This window comes from Macaca thibetana, chromosome 9, assembly GCF_024542745.1.
Source record: "Macaca thibetana thibetana isolate TM-01 chromosome 9, ASM2454274v1, whole genome shotgun sequence".
NCBI lineage: Eukaryota > Metazoa > Chordata > Mammalia > Primates > Cercopithecidae > Macaca > Macaca thibetana.
In genome coordinates this window covers 16,965,013-16,989,329 of record NC_065586.1, presented here as the reverse complement: position 1 = coordinate 16,989,329, position 24,317 = coordinate 16,965,013, and the positions used below count along the sequence as shown (strand labels likewise).

The window sequence follows — 24,317 nt, the reverse complement described above, 5'->3', positions numbered from 1 at the left end:
CTTTACCACTTAAGTATGATGTTAGCTTTGGATTTTCCATAGATGCCATTTATCAGTTTGTGGAGTTCCCTTCTGGGCATACTTGCTGAATTTTTATCCTGGATGGCTGTTGAATTTTTCTTCATCTTTTGATATCTCTCAAAGCTTTTCTTTTTTATTCTGTTTAGGTGGTAAATTATGTTGATTTAGTTTTCTATTGTCAAATCAATTTTATATAATACATCAGAACTCCACGTGGTTCTGATCTATTATAATTTTTATGTATATTCAGAATTATTATGCTAAAATTGTGTTACGGATTTTTGCATCAATGTAAGACATACTGAACTGTAATTTTTTTTGAATTTCTTTGTCTGGTTTAGTATAGGAGTGATATTGGTCTTGTTAGAAAATATCTTCTCTATTTTCTGAGTTTGTGGAATATAAACAATTTATTCATTGTTTGATACAATCTCACCAGTGAAATTATTTGAGCCTGTAGTTTTCTTTGTAGGAAGGTTTTATATTACAAATTTAATTTCTTCAATTAATAGAGACTATTAAAGCTTTCTATTTCCTTTTGAGTCAGTTATGGGAATTTTGAAAGAATTCATCTATTTTATGTAGGTTGTCAAATTTATTTGCACAATTTTTTGTAATGGTGTCTATTATTTTAATGTCCGAAGATTCTATAGTGACGTCCCCTCTTCATTTCTGAAAATGCTAATTTGTGTTTTTTCTCTTTTTTCTTTGATCAGTTGTGGTAGAATTCTATCACTTTTAATAATTTTCTCAAAGAATCAATTTTTGACATTGTTTATTTACTCTATTGCTATTGCATTTTCCATTTAATTGATTTCTGTTCTTATATTATCTCTTTTCATTTTATTATTGCCTTAGTTAGCTTTTTTCTAGTTTCTTTAGATAAAAATTAACTACAGATAGATAGATACAGATATAGACTTTAAGCACTACTTCATCTCCAAAATTTTTTTTTTTTTTTTTTTTTTTTTTTTTTTTTTTTTTTTTTTTTTGAGACGGAGTTTCACTCTTGTTGCCCAGGCTGGAGTGCAGTGACATGATCTTGGCTCACTGCAACCTCCGCCTCCCGGTTTCAAGTGATTCTCCTGCCTCAGCCTCCCAAGTAACTGGAATTACAGGCACTGGCTGCCACGCCTGGTTAATTTTTGTATTTTTAGTAGAGATGGGGTTTCATCATGTTGGTCACTCTGGTCTCGAACTCCTGACCACGTGATCCACCTGCCTCAGCCTCCCAAAGTGTTGGGATTACAGGAGTGAGCCACTGCGCCTGGCCACCTCCCAGATTTTAATGTTTTATTTTCACTAACTTCCAGTTCAAAATATTTTCCAATTATCTTGTGATTTCTTCTTGGATCTATGGATTATTTGCAATTGTATTATTTAATTTTTAAATATTTGCAGGTTTTCTAGTTGTCTTATTGATTTATAATTTCAGTTTTATTGTGGTTAAATGATATACTTTCTAAGTTTCCAATTGTTTAAAATTTATGGAGAATTGTGTTATAGCCTCGTATGTGGTCTATGCTGCTGAACGTTTCATGTACGCTTGAAAAACTCCATTGTCTGCAGTTACTAAGGGTAGTGCTCTCTGTCAATTAGCTTAAGTAGGCTGATAATGTTGGTCAGATTTTCTATACCCCTATTTATTTTTATCTGTTTCATTTTCAGTTACTGAGAGAAAGGTGATCAAATCTTCAGCTCTAATCATGGTTTTGTTTTTTTCTTTAATTTTTGCCTTTTCACTTTCCTTCATGTATTTTGAAACTTTTACTTCGTGCGTGCACATTTATGATTATTATATTTTACTGATAAATCATCCCCTTTGTCATTATGAAATGTCTTTCTGTAAATCTAATAATACTGTCCTTCTTGAAGTCACTTTTTTTGATGTTATTTCAGTGATTTCAGCTTTCTTGTATTTACTGTTCATATGGTATATCTTTTTTCATTCTTTTACTTACAACCTAATTTCACCATTATATATAATGGTGTCATTATATATAATGTGCATGTATAGAAAAAACATATAATTGGGTCCTGTTGTTTCTGTTTAAGCTGAAGTATTTAGACCATTTACAACAAATGTAATTATTGTTATGGTTGAATTTAACATACCATTATGGTAGTTGTTTTTCATTCTTCTCTTTTTATGTTGCCATTAGCCTGTCTTCATTTTGGTTTACAGAATATTATTAGTATTCCGTTCTATTTCCTTCATTGTCTTTTTAATGATACCTTTTTGTTTTTGTAGTTTTACACTAGGGCTAAAAATATACTCCTTAGCTTATAAGCAAGTTTTCTTAGCGTTAATATGCAGCTGCTTTACATTTCATACCTTCTAATTCATACCTGAGACTTCATATTACACACCACATTCCCCTTTATACTTCACAAGTGTAATAATCTCCTACTAGTGTAATTCCATCTACCTGTCCTTCTGTGTGCTGTTTTAGTTATATCTTTTACTTCTCTCTATATTATAAATTCACCTTACTATTGTTTTTGCTTTAAATCATTCATTCTCTCTCTCTCTTTTTTTTTTTTTTTTTTTTTTTGAGACTGAGTGTTAGTCTATGGCCTAGGCTGGAGTGCAGTGGCATGCTCCTCACTCACTGCAACCCCCACCTCCCAGGTTTAAGCAATTCTCGTGCTTCAGCCTCCTGAGCAGCTGGGGCTACAGGCATGTGCCACCACGCCCGGCTAATTTTTGTATTTTTTTTTAGTACAGATGGGGTTTTACCATGTTGGCCAGGCTGGTCTCAAACTCCTGACCTCAAGTGATCTGCCAGCCTTGGCCTCCCAAAGTGCTGGGATTACAGGCGTGAGCCACTGCACCTGGACTACTACTCTCTATATTATAAATTCACCTTACTATTATTTTTGCTTTAAATCACTAATTCTCTTTTAAGGAGATAATGAAAAGAAAGCCTAGCATATCTTATTAGATGTTTTTCATAAAATTTAGGAGAATTTTAGCCACTATATCCTTCTCTTTTTTTGACCCATTTTTATTTTCTTCTCCTTCTGGTTCTCTAATTGCATGTGTGTTAACCTATTGTTTTTTCTTTTTTTTTGTTGTTGTTGTTGTTTTTTGTTTTGTTTTTTAATATGTGTTCATCTTCCTGGAGTTCTTTTCTCTTTGTTCTTTAGAGTAAATTAGGTATATTGATATATATTAAAGTGTACTGACCTTTTTTCTTCTACCTACAGTTTACTATTAAACTCATCATGAAGTTTTAATTTCAATTAGTGTAATTTTAAGTTATATAATTTCCATGATTTCTTTTAGTAATTTCCTCCTTTTTGGGCCAAAATTTCTTATCTGTTTACTTTTTAAGGCTTTTTTCTTTAAGTCTTTGAACATATTTTTAATAGCTGCTTTAAAGTCTTTCTCTTTTAAATCTAACATCTAGATCATCTTTGAATCACAGGATCACATTTTTTTATCAACTATGACCACATTTTTCTTGACTACTGATGACATTTCTTGATTTGATTCATATTTTCTAATTTTTGTTTTGTTTTGTTTTGTTTGAAATGAACTCTCAGTCTGTTGCCAGGCTGGAGTGCAGTGGCACGATCTCGGCTCACTGCAACCTCCGCCTCCTGGGTTCAAACGATCCTCCTGCCTTAGTCTCTCGAGTAGCTGGGACTACAGCACCACCATGCCCAGCCAATGTTTTGCATTTTTAGTAAGGATGGGGTTTCACCATGTTGACCAGGATGGTCTCGATCTCTTGACCTCGTGATCCACCCACCTCGGCCTCCAAAAGTGCTGGGATTACAGGCATGAGCCACTGTGCCCGGCCCATATTTTCTCATTTTTTTAGCATTTATAGTAATTTTGGGATTTATAGTGGACACGATAGGTTGGGGCATGATATGGGTGTTCCATATCATGAGGGTAAATTATGTGTTGTAGACACTCTGTATTCTCTCCTCCTCTGAAACTAGTTTGATATCTAGCTGATTGCTTTGTATCTGCATAGGTTTATATCTTTATTCGCTAAAGAATATTTGTGAACATCCCTGTTTCTTGAGCCCCTCTAACTTGGTAGGTCTCAGCCTCCAACTTCTGTGATTCCTGCAGGTCTTGTTAAGACTCATCCTTTGGTAGGGAAGTTCTAGAGAGCCCTACTCTTGGCCATGGTCTTCACTTGTAAGATATGGCCTTTTAGGTGTCTCATATGAATGCCTGAGGTGTTAAGGAGGTATCCCCATTCTGGAATGGGAGAGAACTCTAAATGATCTTGTTTCTGCTTCCAGCCTAGTAGCAGCTCCTGTCTGACATGCTTTTTGAAGTCTCGTCTTATGTATTCTCAGCCCACGCTTAGCTAAGAATCCATGGGAAGCCCTGCTCAGCTGCCTGGCTTTCCTCTCTATAAACTTCTTCTCTGGAGAATATCCTTATAGTTCCAGCTGCTTTGGCAATCCTAATCTTCGCATCATCAGCTCAGTAGGACTGTCATTCACTACATGGGATTCAGCTCCCTTCTGTGGTCAGGAAATTCTGCATAGGTAGAAAACCAAGGAAATCAAGAGTCATACATCATAAGTTTCCTTTCTGTCAAGAATCACAATCTTGTACTGCAGATTGTCCAGTATTTTGTTCAGTTTTACAGTTCTTAAGGAGAGGAGCTAGTTTAGTACAGTTGCTTGTCATAGTTGGAAGCAAAAAAATATTAAAGAACCTCAGCCAACCAGGATAGAGTATAGGAAGGAGAGAGAGAGGAAAAATGAGGTGAGAAAAATAGAGGGATTCGTAGGATTGGGGTATAGGGGTAGCTTGAAAGAGAAGAACTGAATGGAGTAGGGAGAGGAACTTAGATGCATCTACCAGTCCCCTTTGTTTCCAACACCTCATGTAATAATATTGCAACAACTACTTACTAGGACCTCATCTGGGCCAGGTACTACAGTGATAGTAAATAATGGTTAATAAGGTCTTATTCATATCCCAAGGTTTAGTATGGTAAATATACTCACGTAAAAACAATTACAAAATATGTTTGGGACTCAAATTGCTATTTACATACAATTTTATTATGTGAGATAAATTAGTTCTGCTTGGTTGGGAAAGGTCTCAGCCAACCTTAAATGATGGGTAAGAGTGTATATGTTAAACCGTGTATTGGCAGGGGTTGTGGGGCAGCGGGTTAGGTAAAGGGTAAAGCATTTCAGACAAAGTGAATGGTGTAAATATCATTGGAACGCATCAGGAACTGTAGTTTACTTTTGTTCCAGCAACAGAAAAGAAACTTGGTGAGTAAATCAAAATTTCAGTAAAGATTAACAGACTCCCACCAGTTGTTCCAGAATAATCACATGCATGTAAGCAAGATGAAGGAAAACTACTCATCGTAATTGCCCCAAAATATCTTTAATTCAGGTTCCACCACCTGAGAACCTGATCACACTTAACATTCTCCCACAGACAAGTTGCATTAGAGATATGCAAGACAATTGTATTTCCCCTCTGGGAGTACAGTGAGTAAGCAAGGAGCATTGTCTCTTTAAGAACAAGCGAATGAACAGATAATTTCCTCTAAATATTTGATTTACTGGCTAAAGCTCTCTGTGTGTGGGTCAATGAGTCTGTCTATTCTGTCAACTCAGGGATACTGGGTCACTGCTTTCATTTGATGTCCTTTTTTTCGCTTAGTAATTTTCATTAGTGGGTCTGAAATATTAATAGACCAATGCTATACTCCTCCTGCTCTCTTTATCCCTCTTTTCTACCTTTCCTGTTGTCTCCCTTCTGTCTCTCTTATTCCCTTCCTCTCTGCCTTCCTTTCCACTTGTGGAAATTTTTTGGCAGACTACAGAAAAGCATACTTTTCTATACTTTTGGAGTTAAACATAATCTTTGGTGTTAAATGTCACTGTGAATTCCTTCAATAAAGTAAAGCCTTGATAGCTTGCTGTTTAAAATAGAGTAAAATCAAATATCTGGCGAATGCCCATTACTTTGAGGGCTATACACAGGTGGTAGAACCTATAATACGTTCTATGCATCTCTATGTTTTCAATACCAGTGATTCTTCTTTTCTGAGTATGATTATATAGCAGCAACTAGGGAAACAGCATAACTAAACATCTTACTATTCTTCTTCTTTTTTTTTTTTTGATTCACAGTGAAACACAATAGTTTATTGTATCCAAAACCTTTCAGTAGGAGACCTCTGTCTACTCCTATACCCTAGATTTAGGTTATGGCTGGATGCAATTGGAAATACATTAAAAATGCATGTATTTGCTGGGCATGGTGGTGCATGCTTGTAGTCCCAGATGCTGGGGAGGCTGAGACAGGAGAATCGCTTGAACTCAGGAGGCAGAGGTTGCAGTGAGCCAAGATCCCGCCACTGCGCTCTAGCCTTGGCGACAGAGCAAGACTCTGTCTCAAAACAAAAACAAAAGCATTCAAACCAGATTTTATTTGTAAAATATTTCCGATTTGGAGGGCATAGGAGATTGAGTGGGTGTTAGTAAACACAGAATCGACTGAATAGGTAATGTTAAAACTATTAAACCAGAAAAGTTTTTAAAGAAGATATTTATTTAGGACTTCAAAATTGTCCAGGTCCTATCCTAAATGTTTTATAAATGATCTAATGTCTTCCTTATAACGTAAATGACCACCATTTACTGAGCGCATATCAATGGGCCAAGCCCTTGTAATGCATTATCTTTAACTCTTAAACCTACACTCAAAGGTAGCAACCCTCTTCATTTGAGAGATGTGGGAACTAAGGCTTAGAGAAGTACAGTGACTCTCCCAAGGCTGCAGAGCTTGTCAGTGTTTGAGAGGTTTTTCCTTCAAGATCAATCTGGTCCTTGAGCCTGGGCCCCTATTGTTCACCCCATGGTGGGGGCACCTGCTTTGTCATTTCTCATAAATACATCCTTTGGCAAAAACCATTTTAAAGGAAGCTTATGAAAAGACAAGACTGAATTATTTCTAGGCCCTCCTGCAGTGAATCCTAATTTTTAATGTGTATGGTAATTTGCAAGGATTAGAAAAAAGTAACACTTTCAAGATTTAAAGGGTTGTTTACTCAAGACATATGTAACAATTTCCACTCCATAGCTTAGATTTACTGTTGGTAATTATTTTGTCTTTAAGATTACAAAAACTGTTTCAGAATGAAATCTTTATTTGCACATCCAGAATGGCCTATTGAAAATCAAGTATAGGCACAAATTAATGAAATACATATTACTGGATGTATTATAAATGTAACAATATTTTCTATTTTCTCTCTATGGTCTGTTTCTGTTCACAGCATGTTTGCAAGACTACACAGATGATTTTGGGACATTAACTTCTCCAAACTTCCCCAATAATTACCCCAACAACTGGGAATGCATTTATAGGATCACAGTGAGAACTGGCCAACAGATTGCAATGCACTTCACAAACTTCTCCTTGGAGGAAGCCATTGGTGGAAACTACTATACAGATTTTCTGGAAATCAGGTAAGCACTTTTATTTATTTCATTATAATCTTTTCATTATTTATTCTCATTAATAATCTTTCCTACGACTATTAAGGAAAAAATATGGTCATTCTCTGCAAAGCTCCCTGCTGTGCACTTTCTTGCAAGAAATCAAGTTTGTCATTTGGAGCCTGACTTAGGAGAAATACAGGAATTGTGTAAGATTCAGTGGTTATTTTGAAGTGATTCTTTTATTGGAAATACTTGAAAATAAACTCCAGATTTTATCTGGGCAAAGAAACAGATGTGCTACTACTCTGAAATGATGTAACTTGCTGCTGTTGAATACCTACTTTCATTATGTAAAATCAATGTAAATTTTAGGCTGTTTGCTGTTCATTTAATCTAATTATATTATAAAATGATGGCAGGATAGCAGTCTTAAAGTTTTCACACAGTTTTCCTGTTCAGGTAATAAAAGTCTAGGCTTGTGAATTTCAGTACAAGGCATTATTCTTTCTTATTGTCACTTTGAAAGAATGTATTTAAAAAGTTATATTTGCATTAAAAGTAAGTTCACTTATATGTTGTTATCTCTCTATGCCACTACTTTGAGTTAAATTAGGCTAATCATTCTGGTGGGCATCTATATCAAATATTTTATTTGGGATTTAAAATCTGGAATCTTATGTATTATAATAAATGCTATTCTATAATATAATGTAAGGTATTAAAATAAGAAATCATAATTGGACCCTATCATACTAAAATGACATAATTTTCTTAATTTACAGCAGTTACTCACTGTACTTCGGTGTTGAATAAATCCCTTTTTTGTTGTTTGTTTGAAAAAGCTATAGATTATAAACTAGATTTAAGGGCCCAAGAGTTTTTAGGAAAAAATTTTTTCCAGAATTTTGCTAAATATATCAAATTTCAAAAATTTCCAAATCAGAAGGAAAACATTGAAAGATTCTCTGTGAAATACAGCAGTATGTTTATATTGTTAATAGTATAGTTTCTTTATCCTGTTTTCTCTGATACATTTGCCAGAGGCTTTATTTGAAAGGTGAAGATTAAATGCATTCTCTCCCTTTGCAATTGGTTATATAAAACACCATGCCAACCATGAATGATGGTCATTCTTTATGAAGTCATTCAAATACCATTTAAAAAAATTTAAAAGTTAAAATCGTGTTTTTTAGAGTAAGAGTAGTGTTTGAGAGAAATTGCTTCATCTGATAAACTGCTAATGTTTGCAATCCCAAAGTTCAAATTATGTTAAATGTTTATACAGTAATATTTTCAGTAACCCAATGCATTTTAATTTCTGTATTCTGCCAGAGATGGAGGCTATGAAAAATCACCATTGCTGGGAATATTCTGTGGCTCAAATCTACCCCCAACAATCATCTCTCATAGTAACAAACTATGGTTAAAATTTCAGAGTGACCAAGTAGACACGAGGTCTGGATTCTCGGCTTATTGGGATGGGTCGTCAACAGGTAAATAGCAAGAGCTTACTGGAGAAACCGATCTGATTGGTTTCTTGATTCTGGGATTGTCGTGCTCTGTTCACCACTTGTCCATTTTGCCCAGCTGTATTTAAACTTCAGTATTGCAAATATTTTAAAATTAATAGCAGCCATTTCTTTTTAATAGACAAAGGGAGAAAGTTCTAGTTTCTTTTTATCAATAAATAAGAATCCTGGTTAGAATAAGGAAATTGCATTAATGGAAATTGGGGCTGGGTGCTGTGGCTCACTCCTGTATTCACAAACACTTTGGGAGGCCGAGGCAGGGGGATCACCTGAGGTCAGGAGTTCAAGACCAGCCACCAACATAGTGAAACCCCATCTCTACTAAAAATACAAAAATTAGCCGGACGTGGTGACAGGTGCCTATAATCTGAGCTACTGGGGAGGCTGAGGCAGGAGAATCGCTGGAACCTCGGAGGTGGAAATTGCAGTGATCCGGCCGGGCGCGGTGGCTCAAGCCTGTAATCCCAGCACTTTGGGAGGCCGAGGCGGGCGGATCACAAGGTCAGGAGATCGAGACCACAGTGAAACCCCGTCTCTACTAAAAATACAAAAAAAAAAAATTAGCCGGGCGCGGTGGCGGGCGCCTGTAGTCCCAGCTACTCAGGAGGCTGAGGCAGGAGAATGGCGGGAACCCGGGAGGCGGAGCTTGCAGTGAGCCGAGATCGCGCCACTGCACTCCAGCCTGGGCAACAGCGTGAGACTCCGTCTCAAAAAAAAAAAAAAAAAAAAAAAAGAAATTGCAGTGATCCGAGATCATGCCGTTGCACGTCAGCCTGGATGACCCAGTGAGACTTCATCTCAAAAAAAAAAGAAAAAGGAAATTGGGTTTGTAGGCTAACTACTCTTTCATGATGCTGTTTTGCTGTATAACTTGATTTAAAGGATAGCAGAGTGGCACCAGTTTAATACAGACAAAAGGATTCAATTCCCCAAAAGGAAAAGGGTGTGTGTCATTCCATTTCTTTCTCCTCTAGGTTGCGGGGGTAATCTCACCACTTCAAGCGGCACGTTCGTATCTCCCAACTACCCGATGCCCTATTACCACAGCTCTGAATGCTACTGGCGGTTGAAATCTAGCCACGGCAGCACATTTGAACTGGAATTCAAAGACTTTCACTTGGAGCATCATCCAAACTGCACTTTAGATTACCTGGCTGTATGTATAATGTTTCCATTGTGTCATTCCCTGCTCCCATCTCACCCAACACACAATGCGCTTATTTTTATTTTGGAGATTCAAGAAAGGGGAGCATCTAAACAGAACATCCATATAAAAATTCAAACAAAATAGAAACATACAAGAAATTTGGTGAAAATGACCATCTTCGAAGAATTGAATGGCTCGATACACTAAGTATTTAAAATATATTGACCATAGACTATTAAGATATGCTGAAAATCTCCTGAAAGGGGTTATGGGATTTATTATAATCATTATTTATATAATTTCCACATATGCATTGAAAAAATCACAATTTAGAAGATAGTTTTGATGAAGTAGAGAAGATAATTGGAGTCATTCAACTAGGACTTTTCACAGTACGGCAATTCACCATTGTTCATTTGTTAAAAAGCTAAATAAAAATGTATTGAAATGTCATGAATCATAAACTATGGAATCAAAAACAAGGAGGACAATTGATATCAGCTGTGGCATTACAATGTGTATTAGGCTTTCATTTTCAATTTTCAGCCTTCAATGTAGGCTCACACGTTTATTACTGCTGCACATATCCACAGCTTAATTGCCTGAGTTTATGGCCTGAATTTATAAATACCTAAATATAATTTGTAAAGTTATTTTATTTCATGACTATTCTTTTGTGATGTCATATATATAACAAAAAATATATTTATTATATATAGATATATATTTATTTTATGCATATCTATGTTTATATATAAATATTTAATACATATATAAATATATGTATTAAATAAATTTATATTATAAATATATAATTAATATTTATAATATTATATATATTTATATATAATTACATATCATATATTTATAATATATATACATAGTAAAGATATATATATATTATATTTCTCACTTCTGGATTATAGTCCTTTACATAATGTTGATAGTCTCAGCCATCTAACATTCAAAATGTTTTCTTAAAGGTATATGATGGCCCAAGTAGCAGCTCTCATCTGCTAACTCAGCTTTGTGGGGATGAGAAACCACCTCTTATTCGTTCTAGTGGAGATAGCATGTTTATAAAACTGAGGACAGATGAAGGTCAGCAAGGACGTGGCTTTGAGGCTGAATACCGGCAGAGTAAGTGTGAATACTGGCAGAGTAAGTGTAAATACCAGCAGAGTAAGTGTGAATACTGGCAGAGTAAGTACGTATACTGGCTGTTCAGTGCCTAGAGTGGGCCTTCAAACTCTTGAAACAAACTGAAATAAGTGTAATGCATTGGTGTGAGCAATTGAACTTCATCTTAGTTTCTTACGTGAAAAATTTAACTCCATTTGAGGGAGAAATACTTATGTATTAAATTTAATCTCATATAACTAAAACATCTGGCAAACTATAGAAACTTAAAAGAGTATTTAATATGCCGAGAGAGTTGCAGTTCAACGAAAGATCAGTGTAACAGACTAATGACCAATAACTTTTCATTTGCATCACACATTGCAATCTTGCAGTGTACATTATATTATTCCAGTGTACATAGTATTCTTTCACACTACTCTCTACCTTAAAAGGTACCTTAATTTTATTAAGGAAAACTGTGGTCCATGTGATTCGTGCATGGAATAAGCATGTTCTTTACAGTAGAAAAATCTGGCTATTGTACAGACGCCATTTTAAATCTACTTTTCCCATATAGCAACATGGTGAAATTAAAGGAACATTGAGCAAAATGTCAAGGGGCCTGGGATTTGTTCTGGCTCCTAACCCTTGAGAAGATCACTTTCCTTTGTGGTCCCACAGTTTCTTCTTTTAGAAAAGGAGATTAAATTAGCTGGTCTCTAAACCTGCATTCTATCTCTAGAATTAAATGCTTTTTGAAGTTAGTTCCAAAATGGACATTCAAGAAAAACTGTCAGTATTTTCTTGAATTTGTTATTTGATAAAGACTTTTACTTTATCAAAGTAAAGTCTAGGTTTTGGAAATATAATTCTACTGAATCAAAATTTATCCATAATTTTACACAATTATCTTTTCCCACAGAATCAAAATTTATCCATAATTTTATGCAATTATCTGAAAATGGAATTAAAAGTCACAAAATTATTATCTGAATACACAATATCCCTTGAATTAATTGAAAGAGTAATAACATTTAACCTTGATTATGTATGAATTTTAAGATTCACATTCATTTACATCTGGGGATTAGTCTGAATCCTAGATCATTTATATTGAGTTTTAATATATAGCTTTTTTCTTCAGAAATGTATCACTAGTGTATAAAAAGGTTTCCCAAATTCTATCAGAGATACATCTGTTTTACTATATAATCATTTCTCTAATTTTATTACTGCTGTGCTAATCTATTTCTTGGTTATAATCAGATTGTTTAAGGGTTTCTTTTTTTCTTTTTATTTCTGAGATATTTTACTTTTCTCTCATAATTTCAGAACCCTGAAAGTGTAAATGAGTGCACATAAGAGGAAAAATCAGAGCAAACTAGTGAGATTATCTGTAAAATTTGCCATGGGAAATTGGAGATTTACAAATAGTGTAAGGTCTGAGTGCTGAGAGCAGCCCATGTGGTTTACCGGAATGTATTTTCCTGGGCCCTGTGTTGCCCCAGTCATCGAGGCACGTGATCCCTATCTGCCTAATAGGTGTAACTTCTCACAGGCTTCTAAAACAATAAGATTATTCTTTAGAAATCCTTTATGTACAAAGCTGTGACCTAAAGATTTTCAAACAGAATGGGTTTAAGTATTCTCCCTGCTCCAACAAAGCAAAGTTTGAAGAGCCACAAATGTACGCTTTTTTAAACCAAAGTTATAAATGGTGTTCTACCCACCCTCAGAAAGCATGTTGTAGTAGGAATACATCTATGAACCCCACTTTCAGAGACAGCTCATTCCTTATAATGTTTATTTCCCATTCTCTTTTATTGCACATCATAGAGATAATATATTCCTTGTTTAAGTCATTAGGATCGGCTGAATTGGGCACCCAGGATTAGACATACTTAGAGGTATCTAGTTTGCTTTTGTTGAAAACTCAGCTCAAGAAAATGCCACCATTGGATTGAAGGCTTTTTTTTTTTTTTTAAATTTCACATTTTCATTTCTTCTTTAAATCCTTTATACTCTGTCTATTCGCTTGGTACTTCCTGATGACTAACTAGAGGAAGAACGGAGCCTTTGTTGTGAATTTCACGCAGACTTTTGAATGTTCAACAAAGCCATGTTGTTACTCGTTTTTAGCACTCACATAAGATTTTGGGTTTTTAAACTGTTCAATTTAAAAGTCAGAATTTCTGTCCCTTCCAAATGTTAACATTAAAAAAGCAGCAGCACAGAGCGTTGAATGCGCTTCTCTAACAAACAAATCAGACTGATCCCTGAATAGAATCAAGTTATTCTGCTCTCCACAAATTCAAGGGAATTCGATGCCTATTTTAATATGACTACTTAATTTTCATGACTCTTTAGTTTGAATTCACTTCAGTATTATTTCACATTTCTTCTAAATGGAAATCCTTTCACTATGAAAATACTGCACCAAATATATATGTGTGTGTCTGTGTGTGTGTATATATATACACACACACACGCACATCCTATATATGTGTATACATACATATATGATTTTTATCTTTTTTTTAAAAGGAAAATCTCGGAGCAATTATGATGTATATAATAGTGGTTTTTAACAGTCATTTTTTTTTTCCAGCGTGTGAGAATGTGATAATAGTCAATCAAACCTATGGCATCTTAGAGAGTATAGGGTATCCAAATCCTTATTCTGAAAATCAGCATTGCAACTGGACCATCCGAGCAACTACAGGCAACACTGTGAACTACACATTTTTAGCTTTTGACTTGGAATATCACATAAACTGCTCCACAGATTATTTAGAGGTATGTATTATAAAGCTTAATTGATCACTGCATTTTCAGATCAAGTTAGAATCCATCATGCTTTTTGGAATCAAATCCCTAATTCTGCCCGTGCATCTATAACACACCAACCACCCATGGTATTTGAACAGGTATATTTCATATTTAATGTATTAAATTGTGAATACAGAGAACTATCTGTGTTTTTAGGTTTCAGTGTAACTTCTGGACAGATTGACCTCATATTATTTAACTTATATGGAAGGAGAGTAATAACCTCTTTTTTTTGTTGATTGTTTTTATGTTTGTTCTTTGTGTATAAGAGATCAGAAAATGTTTAGGTATCTTGGATTTATTTAAGATGTCATTTGCCTAGTATGAGGTATCATGGTTTTGATTATTGTTTTTATTTTTAAATGTAAGTTCATTTCAGTATATTTTTATTTTTGTAAAATTGAAGTTTCAATTGTTATAATGATGACCACTAGTAACATTTTATTGAACTGTCTATATGTAATTTTAGGCAATAAATGTTGCTTAAATATTAGGCAACCTTGAATATAAGGTGATCTGCTATTTCTGCAATAAGAAATTTTATTTTAAAAAGCTTTTTGATAACTTGCATATGTAACTTTTAGGGCTATAAATTGAGAGATTATTTTGGCATCTACATTTCATCATCAGTAAAATCACTTTTTGGGTCATCTAACACATTATCTTTATTTCTGTCTATATTGTTAATACATAATACTTCAAAAACTCCACATATAATGTTTGCACTAGATACCCTTTCTGAAGTGATAAGTACTTGCTCTGATAACAGAACATTTTTTTTCCCACCTGCCCACCTACCAGCAGCCTGGTGACTTAAGGTAGTTCTTTTTAAGGTGGTCAGTGATTTTTAGAAGTCTTACTTACAAAGACTTCAACATCCATTGCTTGCAGTTCTGGGGTCATATTCCCAGAAAAAAAAATATGTTGTAATATGTTCTTAATTGTGTTTTTACAAGTTCTATAGGAAAATTGGCATTGGTTGAGGTTTGAGGTTAACATATAGTTTCCAAATAGCACTTTTGTTTGTGAAAACAAAGCATTCTGCACTTTGAGAGACTCTGTGAGGTCCTAACTATAAGGAGATTCCCTTGTTTTTCAGAGATAATTTTTTGGGAAAAAATTTTGCTTTACATCTACAAAAGTACAATATTATAGAAATATTAGCCATAGCGTTTACCCATTAGAAAGTTTTGTTTACCAGTATTCTAAGAAAATATGACACAACATAAAACAAACTTACAAGCACATACTTGGCAATGGTTTTAAAGTCCACCTTCCTTGACCTGGAGCTCGACTGATCTCCTTTCATTTACCTAGATTAGGTATCCATTTCTTCACATAGCGAGACCTTGTTCATGTTTTAGAAAAAGCAGAAAAGTTGCTTTCAAAGCCCGTTGTTTATACCGTGAACACAGCAGTTGGTCATACCTCTTTTTACCAGTTAGGACTATCCTGATTCCCTCCTGGACTGTGGGCTTCTTGAAGGTCTGTGCTGTCTCCTACTAACTTTGTCCCAGTCACTAATTATACAGGTGAGACATTACAGGAGTTCAATCAGTTCAAGTTGAAATGAGTATCACAATCTCATTTTAGTATCAGTTGAATGATAGCTACTAGTTAATGAGAAAGATTGAATTCCAAACTGGCGTTTTTGTATGACATCCTACACATTCAGTGCAATCCTACAGATTTGAGCACAAACCGAACTAGAACTCATGACCTTGCCGAGCGTTGCACGTGTAACAGTGTGCTGGGCACCACAATCATGATTTGGTAAAGTGTAATGGAGAAAGCTACAGAAAGGAGGATGCTTTTGAATTAGGCTTTAAAGGAGGCTTTGGCAGAAAGAGTGGGGAGGAAATGAGATGAAACATTTCCAGGACCTGAACTCCACTTCTTTGAACTCATTTGAGGATGGAATGGTAACAAAAAGGTGTTTAAAAACTCAAATTAAAAAATGCTTGTTCCAGCAACTGCAGAGTAGCTCATTAGAGCCCCTTATGGATGACGTGCCTGTCATGTTATGGTCATGCCATTTCTCTTGTGCAACATTGATGGTGAAAGAGCAAAAATACAAAATGAGAACCAGAAGTTCAGAGAGGCCTTCCAAAAAACGGCACCGTTGCCAGAGGGAGGAGATTGTTTTCCATCTCTGCGAGCCAAGAGGTCAGACCAGAGCAGTAGCTGTAATAGCTGATCTATGATGGAAATTTTAACACACAACCAACCATTAACAGAGAGAAAACTCACAAACACAGAAATCTAGCTTCCATTATTTTAATCGCTTCTTCTAGTTACAGGGTTTTTTTCAACTGACTTCCCCAAATCCCAATTGGATGACTGTTATTATAGCCAGAATTTAGTTAGTCTGAACTAATAAAATGGAAACTATAAAAAGACTCAATAGGTGCTGGTCAGGCACTATCCCGGCTTGATGAGAGGTATGGATTGGTAAAGGTTCCATTGGAAACCAAATCCATCCTTTATTATTTCACCCTCTGGGCAAAACAAAATGTTTCAGATCCAGAAATAAAATATGCAGTGGGAGAAGGGACCGTTTGCTTAAAGGAGTAAGACCATTTACCCATGCAAACATGGGGAATCAACCTGAAGAGTTCTGGCTGTATTTTACAGCTTGATTTCAGTCTTCCATTTTATTTTGAGTCTGAGTTTTCATGCAGAAGAGATTTCAAACGAGTGATTGAATATAGAAATGGAAATGGTAGATTTGGGAGAAATCAACACGGAGATGTATAGGAAGCCCAGATATTTGCTAAGTCAACAGGGAGCATGTGTGTAGTGAGAAGACGAAGTAGGAACACTAAGAGGTGGTTGTGGCTGGGTGTGGTGGCATACGCCTATAGTCCCAGCTACTCAGGAGGCTGACGCAGGAGAATCACTTGAACCCGGGAGGCGGAGGTTGCAGTGAGCTGAGATCGCACCATTGCACTCCAGCCTGGGTGACGGAGTGAGGCCCTGTCTCAAAAAAAAAAAAAAAAAAAAAAAAAAAAGAGGTGATTGTGTCATGGGAGCCAAGGGAAGAGCAGTCGAGAGAGCTCATGGTTCAGAAGGGTCCTTTGGAGATAAGTGTGACTCTGGTCAGAGCAGTGTTTGTGGGGTGGCGAGAGCAGGAACCAAACAGTGCAAAGAGGCATGAAGAGGAGAGAGTGTAGAATGAAGTCTAGCTCCCTGAATTCTGAGGCTCTCTGTAACAAACCAGAGTAAGTGATGGCTTCTTTTCTCCAATCCTTATCCTTCATTTCCCTAACTGGTCCTCATCTAGTTTGCCTGTGTGGGACATACTAGGTTGCATGTTCTCTTGTATGTCAGTTCCTCTTTAAATGTGGCCCCAGAATTGGATGCAACAGTTCAACTAAACCTGGCTAGGCCCAAGTAGGTTGGAACTATATTATCCAGTTCATATATTTCTGGTGTTGTATGCTGAAGTTAAATGGGGTTTATTGTAGCTAAGTCATAATGTTGGCCTATATCAACATTTATAATCTCCATATCACTTTTACACAAATTATTATGACTTTATAGCCTTAGCTCATATAATTTTAAAAAATCTAAACAGAGATATTGTTCCTAATGAGTCAGATTTGATTTTGTCTGAGAATCATGACCTCCCTAAATCTTCATTCATTCCTTTTCAGAGCATTATTCATTTGCATATAGACTCTGTGGCCACTGACCTAGTACCTCTTCAAAAATAATTGATAAAAATGTCAAACAAGATTGCATCTATTTCAAATACTCTTAAACAATAGGTTCTTTTGGTTAAAACTGATCTGTTATTAAGTGCTTTTGGAATAGCACTATTCAAACTACTAGGTAATAAAAGCTAATATCTATTCAGCATGTATTATTTGCTAGATAATTCTCACAGCAACCCTGTATTATAAGAAATATTGTCCGCATTCGTTAGGTGAGAAAAGTGAGACAGATATAGGTTGTCCATATTCAGAAAAATTGTAAGTGTCAAGGCAGGCTTTCTAGCAGGCACTGTGACTCCACACCGATGCTCTCAGCCATAACACCACACACCGCGGGGGCACTCTCACAACTTCCTGTTACTCTCACAGGGATCGTGGGGGGGTGTTCCCGCAGCCCCCAAGTCTACCATTCTATTGATACTCTCGCGAAGAGAAACCAATGTTTTGCCTGACTCCATAAATAAGCAAGTGTCATTTATTATAATTACCTCTTTCTTTGCTTCATGTTGACAAATTATTTTTAGTGTCTAATTTAGAATTTTTCCAAAAATTACTCTTAATCTTACTGACCTACGAGATTCTAGAATGAATCTTTCCCCATCTTGGAAGCTGGAACGTTTTCCCTTCAGCCCTCTGGCAGCCCTGCTGGTTCTCCTTGCCTGGGCTTGCACTCTTGGTTGCGGCACCGAAACACAATCTGAGCCACATGAAGATGACAGGCACGTGTGACAGTCTGGTTACTCTGAGAAGGCTCACACCTCCCCCCACACAGGAGAGGCTGAGAAGCCCAGAGAAGGTGGGAAGCCAAGGCAGTGAGGTGGATTCTCCACTCCCACTTCCTGAGGCTCTGCTCCTGCTCCCTGATTATTCCCACCCATTCCCGTCTCTCCCCAAAGGCTCCCTCTGAGTTTCAGCAACCTCAGAATTTCAGCTTCAACAACGTGGCCACTCCAGCCTTGACCCTACAGGATCATTGACCTTAAGTGCTTGTGGTGACAAATCCCCAGCACAGGGAGCTCACGTGTTTGAGCTCGACAGCAAAGGCCTGGGTCTAGCCTGCCTATGGACGGTACCCCTTAGGGCAGTGCAACCAAGCCCTCCAGCCAGTGATGTTCACAGATTATGTTCTGGGCAGAAGCAGAACCTGTGAGCAGGGGCACGGATTCTGCTGAAACGCTAAAACTTTTTTTTTTTTAATTTAACTTTTAATTTCAGGGTATGTGCACTACCCTAATAGTAGTACACATACCCCGAACTTATTTATTATATAGATAAATTTGTGTTACGGGGGTTTGTTGCACAGATCATTTCATCACCTAGGTATTTAGCCTAGTACTTATTAGTTTTTTGGATCCTCTCCCTCCTCCCACCCTCCACCCTCAGGTAGGCCCCAGTGCGTGTTGTTTCCCTGTCATGTGTCTATGTGTTCTCAGCACTTAGCTCCCACATATAAGTGAGAACATGCAGTACTTGATTTTATGTTTCCTGCATTAGTTTGCTAAGGAAAATGGCCTCCGGTTCCATTCACATTCTTGCAAAGGACCTGATCTTGCTCTTTTTTATGGCCGTGTCAAAAACATTAACCATGAATTAAGCACCCATGAATTCACCGAGATTACAAAATCAGCCCTGTGACGACTATACCTTTCAGTGCCGTGGAATGTAATTCCCTTAAGCCTGGAAAAGTTCACTGAAAGGAGTTGACTGTTTTATCTTCTAAACTGGAATTCCATGTGTCTTCTTCCAGTTTCAAAATCAAACTAGGCATGTTTCTACCTCCTCTTCATTGACATCACACTCTCTTCTGAAAGCATCAATCCCATCCATGTTTCCATCTTTCATTTGCCCTAGTCATAGCCTTAAAATTAGACATTTTTTTCTAATGTTCAACGATATTTTTCTGTGCCATTTCCCAAAGTTTAGCTAGTTTGTATGTGTACCTGTAAAATGGTCAGAACGTTCCCATGTAGACCCTTGGGTTTCTGCTTAGATTGATTTCTTTAGAGGGTTCTCCTTTTTTTGCACCCCTGCAAAATTATTCCTGATTTTGTAGTGAGAATTTAGGTTTTCAGAATTTGCCAATTTTCTAGAATTTTCTTTCCTTTTTCAATTACTTTTTCATTTGTTTTTTGCTTTTTTTTTTTTTTTTTTAATCTATAGGTTTATATCTTGTTTTGAAGTTTGAATCCCCAAAACCTTAGTCCTGTTAAGTGGTCAACCATCACAGGCTCTAAGTTAAGGCAAGGGATCACTGTCTTCTAATGTTTTGGTCACTTCCGTATTAACAACCACTTCTTTGCTCGCCAGAATTAGTACAGAGTTGCACTTCTCTTCACTGTCTCCTTTATATGAGGAAAGCATATAAAGAATTCAACAAATGCTACATTTTTTTGGGAAGAAGACATGTCATAGGTGTCCATATGGTTGAAACAGCCTCCCTGTTACCACCCCTGTAGATCTCTTTTGGTACATTAGTGTTGATAGATTTCCTTTTCAAATGATTGCAGTCTGTACTGAAAAGAAGCTGAGGTGGGAAGATAAAGTCCTTATAACTGGTTACCAAATCTGGCTGCATTCCAGAATCATCTGGGGATCTTGTTAGAAAAATTTATTCCTAGTCCTCACCCCAGACTTAATCAAATCCTTGAGGATTCCCCAAGAGCAAGCTTTGCACAAGCCCCTGGTCTAGCACTTGAGACCACTGTTCATAGCCCACTTCCACCAAAATAGCCTGTTTTATCCTCACTTCAATGCTGTCTCCTGGGGAGGGAAAAGTATCTTAATAGGCATCTTCTTAACATACATTTGCCTGCTATTAAATGTTACTTTCCAATGAGGACTTGCTCTTCCATTGCTATGGCTGAGTTATGTATTTTATCTCACCAAGGCCTGGTCATACTGTTATTACATTTACCTCATTATATTAAAAATGTCAGATTCACTTTACGGTTTTTGTATTCTGATTCTAAACTTTCTCTCCCTTTTCCTTATCGGGCACCTTGGCCACTGTCATCTTCCATTAACTGATTTTCTTATTCCTTCCCCTTTTCCACTAAAGTCCATTTCAAGTCCTCCTGATTGTGTGGGGGACTTCGATCAAAGGCATTTCCCTCCAGTCTTTATAAGGTGCATTTCATCTCTTGCCAAATCCTTGCTGATGTCATCCTGTTCACCCTAGATGCTTATATCACAGTTTATTGCACTCCCATGTCCTCCTTTCGGTTGCAAAATAATGCATTCCAAGTGGACGAATGGATGAAGAAAAATCACCACTATCCCTGAATCTTTCAGTTTCACATCCATATTCTCCATGTCTATAGCCTGAACAACATTTTCCATATACCACGACCGAGAAACATCAGGCTCATGGGATATTGTCAATACTTAAAGTGATGCTAGCTGTTATGGAGAACTCATACATTAGCAGATGCTTACTGCAACACTAGGTTATTTCTAATCACATCAGAGTCAAAGGCAGGTACGTGTTCCTGGCTTCCATGTGGTAGTTCATGAAACCAAAGGAAGGGGAAGTCAATTTGCGGAAGCCACATAACTGTCTCTGCCACAAATGTTGATAGATGTTTCACAAATAGAGACCTACATTCTAATAAATCTGGGATATGCCAAATTAAACACAATTAAGCAGGGTTTGTTGTTTTGTTTTGTGTTTGCTGTAGTATTTCCTCAGGCTGTCACTATCCTAAATATACATTCTTCATTCCTTTATCCATGCATCCAGTCAGTAGGATATATTTTAGACACCTAGGCTGTGGACATATGACTGTTTTATCATCAGTTTTCCTTGTAATAATGGAGAAAACACACTTTAATCAATTTATCACACAATAAAAATTTAACCTCAGACAGTGTTAAGTGCTGGGAGGGAAAGTTATGGTGTAACCAGAAGGCATGAGATGGGGACTGAACTCCTTTGTGGGTCAGGAAAGGCCTCCCTGAGGATGAATAACACACCAGGTGCCAGGAGGCTTGAGATGTGAGGGACTGGAAGGAGAGCAGTGTGAGGCTCTCAGGTGGACGGGACCTGGCCTGCAGAGCAGGGTGGGCACGTTAAGAGTTTCGGTGACCTCCTGGAGAGCAGCAGGAGGTCTTTCAAGGGTGTGGTCAGATCTGCACTTTTAAAACAATCACTCTGACTGCCAGAATAAACTGGAGGGAGGTAAGAGTTATGGTGAAGACCCAGTAAGAGGTTTGCTATAGGCCAAGGGAGAGAGAGGGCTCCAGGTCTTCACCATTGCTGGGGAAGAAGCATGTGATTGAAGGATTTAAGAGAACTTAGGAGGTACAATTGACAAAGATGGATGAACAACAGGATGAAGAAAAGGGAGACATTAGAATATAGCCTGATAGAGCTGCATGCAGGGACAACCACCAGTGGAGATTAGTCCCAAAGAGATCATCTTTGCCCAGAAGTCTGATTAATGAACATCTATTGGATATTTGTATTCCACATTCTCAGGAAAACATTATTCTAGAGATATTTTCCAAGTTTATTTCATTTTCCCCTCATACAAACAAGCAAACTTTGAAGTTCATGAGGTATTAGAGAGTTCTTCGCATCTCAGATGTTTATTTTGAGAATTGCAATAATATTTGTCATTAATGGAATGCCCGTCATGTGCTAGACACTACTACGGATACTTTGATAGATATAATTGCCTATCCCCATAGTAGTCCAGTAACTGAGTATAATTATGCCCACAGGAGAGCAGGGACTGAGGATGGGAACCATATCAGTGCAGGAAGTGTCATCACTGCAGAAAGTGGTGAACCTATGTTCACACTCAGTGCTGCATGAATAGAGTGTGGGCTCTGGAGTCCACCTGGCTCCAAAGCTCTTTACCAGCTGTGATCTTGGGCAAGGAATTTAACGTCTGGCTGCTTTGGTTCTCTCGTGCGTAAAATGAAGATAAGAATCCAGACACCTGGAAAATATTGAGTCCTCAGGAAATGCTTATTACTCCCCTCCACGCCCCTTCTGGAGAGAGCCCAGCTCCTGCCTGGCCATTCAGCTTCTTCCTGGGACACTTCAGGAAATGGTCCTCACCCTTACACCAGCCGACCTCCATCTCTTGGAAATGCCTTCTCCATTCCTGGTGCCCTGCCAGTTAGGAGCGGTGGCTCCTCCCTGGCGAGGTCTAGCTTCCTTTCTGGGCAGAGTTCACATTTTGTTTTCTTTCTCTTCTGAGTTCCCTAACTTGATTCATGGACATCTCCATAAGGGCTTTACTTTCTCTGTGTGCCCTCAGAATCTGTTTAAAGGCAAATTTCTTCTGTCCTTGTAAAGGCCTTGCGTCGTCTCTAATAAGTGAAGCGTAAATCAACGTTTGTGTTTGCAGTGCACATCACTGCTGGTCACATGACGGCATAACAGACTCCAAACAGGTGCCAAGGACAATTCTTCAGTTTCCAAATTGCTTGGTTTAAAGGTAAACCCCAGTCTTTAGCTCCCTATTGAAAACAGCTCCAGGCACTGTGCTTTCTATTGTTTTAGAGGGGAGTTGCTGGAATTAGAACTGCCTCAGCCAGCACTCTTTTATCTGCTGACTATGATGGGATGCTAATGACAAAGATGTAGTAAGTCCTCTAGCACTCACTCACAAGAGAATGTCTTCTGGGCACCCAGACACATGATAGAATGTGCTAAATTGGTAGTCTCTGTACCTGCTTCAGAGCGAAGCAGGTAACTTCAGAATGAAGTTTAAAACCCAACTCCACTACTTAGTAGCTAGGTGACCTTGGGCAAGTTCCTTAGTGTCTATGTGCCTCACTTTCCCCTTCTGTAAAACGAAGTAATAAGAGTCAACGAGTCCATATATGTAAAGAGCCAAAACAAAGTCTGGCAAATAGCAAACACATCTATAAATGTTCGCTGTTATTATTTGCACTGATGCTAATGTAGGAGAAACACCTTAGTAAGGTATAGAGAAATTCACAAATAGAGAGCCTTCAATTCTGTAGCTTGAGACATAATTAATGATTCATTTCTAACACATTTAATTTTCCTCGTTTTCTGCTTGCTGCCTGCTTGGTTAATGCATTTTGACCCTTCTCACTAAGGATAAATGACAGATGATAAAACCAACAATTTTTGTCCACTTATTTTACTCAAAGCTCTGTTAAGAAAAATAATGAAAAAAATTTTAATTTCAATGACTAACAGGAGCATTCGTATTGTCCCTATCTTTTTAAAAATTGTTTTGGTTACTCTCTATTTTTAGAGAGAATAAAGACTTGCTGTATCCTTGAGTTTAACAACGCTTATTTTATTTTATTTTATTTTTGAGACAGAGTCTTGCTCTGTCGCCCAGGCTGGAGTGCAGTGGTGTGATCTTGGCTCACTGCAGCCTTTGCCTCCTGGGTTCAAATGATTCTCCTGCCTCAGCCTCCTGAGTAGCTGGGATCACAGGCGCCCGCCACCACACCTGGCTAATTTTTGTATTTTTAGTAGAGACGGGGTTTCACCATGTTGGTCAGGCTGGTCTC

At 37.3% G+C, this 24,317-nt stretch overlaps 1 protein-coding gene across 1 annotated transcript in view; it reads left to right on the top strand.

Annotated features, from left to right (window-relative positions):
• Nucleotides 1-24,317, top strand: part of CUBN (cubilin) — a 315,954-nt gene that overhangs the window by 80,895 nt on the left and 210,742 nt on the right. Inside the window, exons 23-27 of the mRNA XM_050805391.1 lie at nt 7,305-7,497; nt 8,803-8,963; nt 9,974-10,155; nt 11,130-11,286; nt 13,877-14,064. Coding sequence (XP_050661348.1) covers nt 7,305-7,497; nt 8,803-8,963; nt 9,974-10,155; nt 11,130-11,286; nt 13,877-14,064 — 881 coding nt within the window. The remainder of the gene's footprint in view (nt 1-7,304; nt 7,498-8,802; nt 8,964-9,973; nt 10,156-11,129; nt 11,287-13,876; nt 14,065-24,317) is intronic.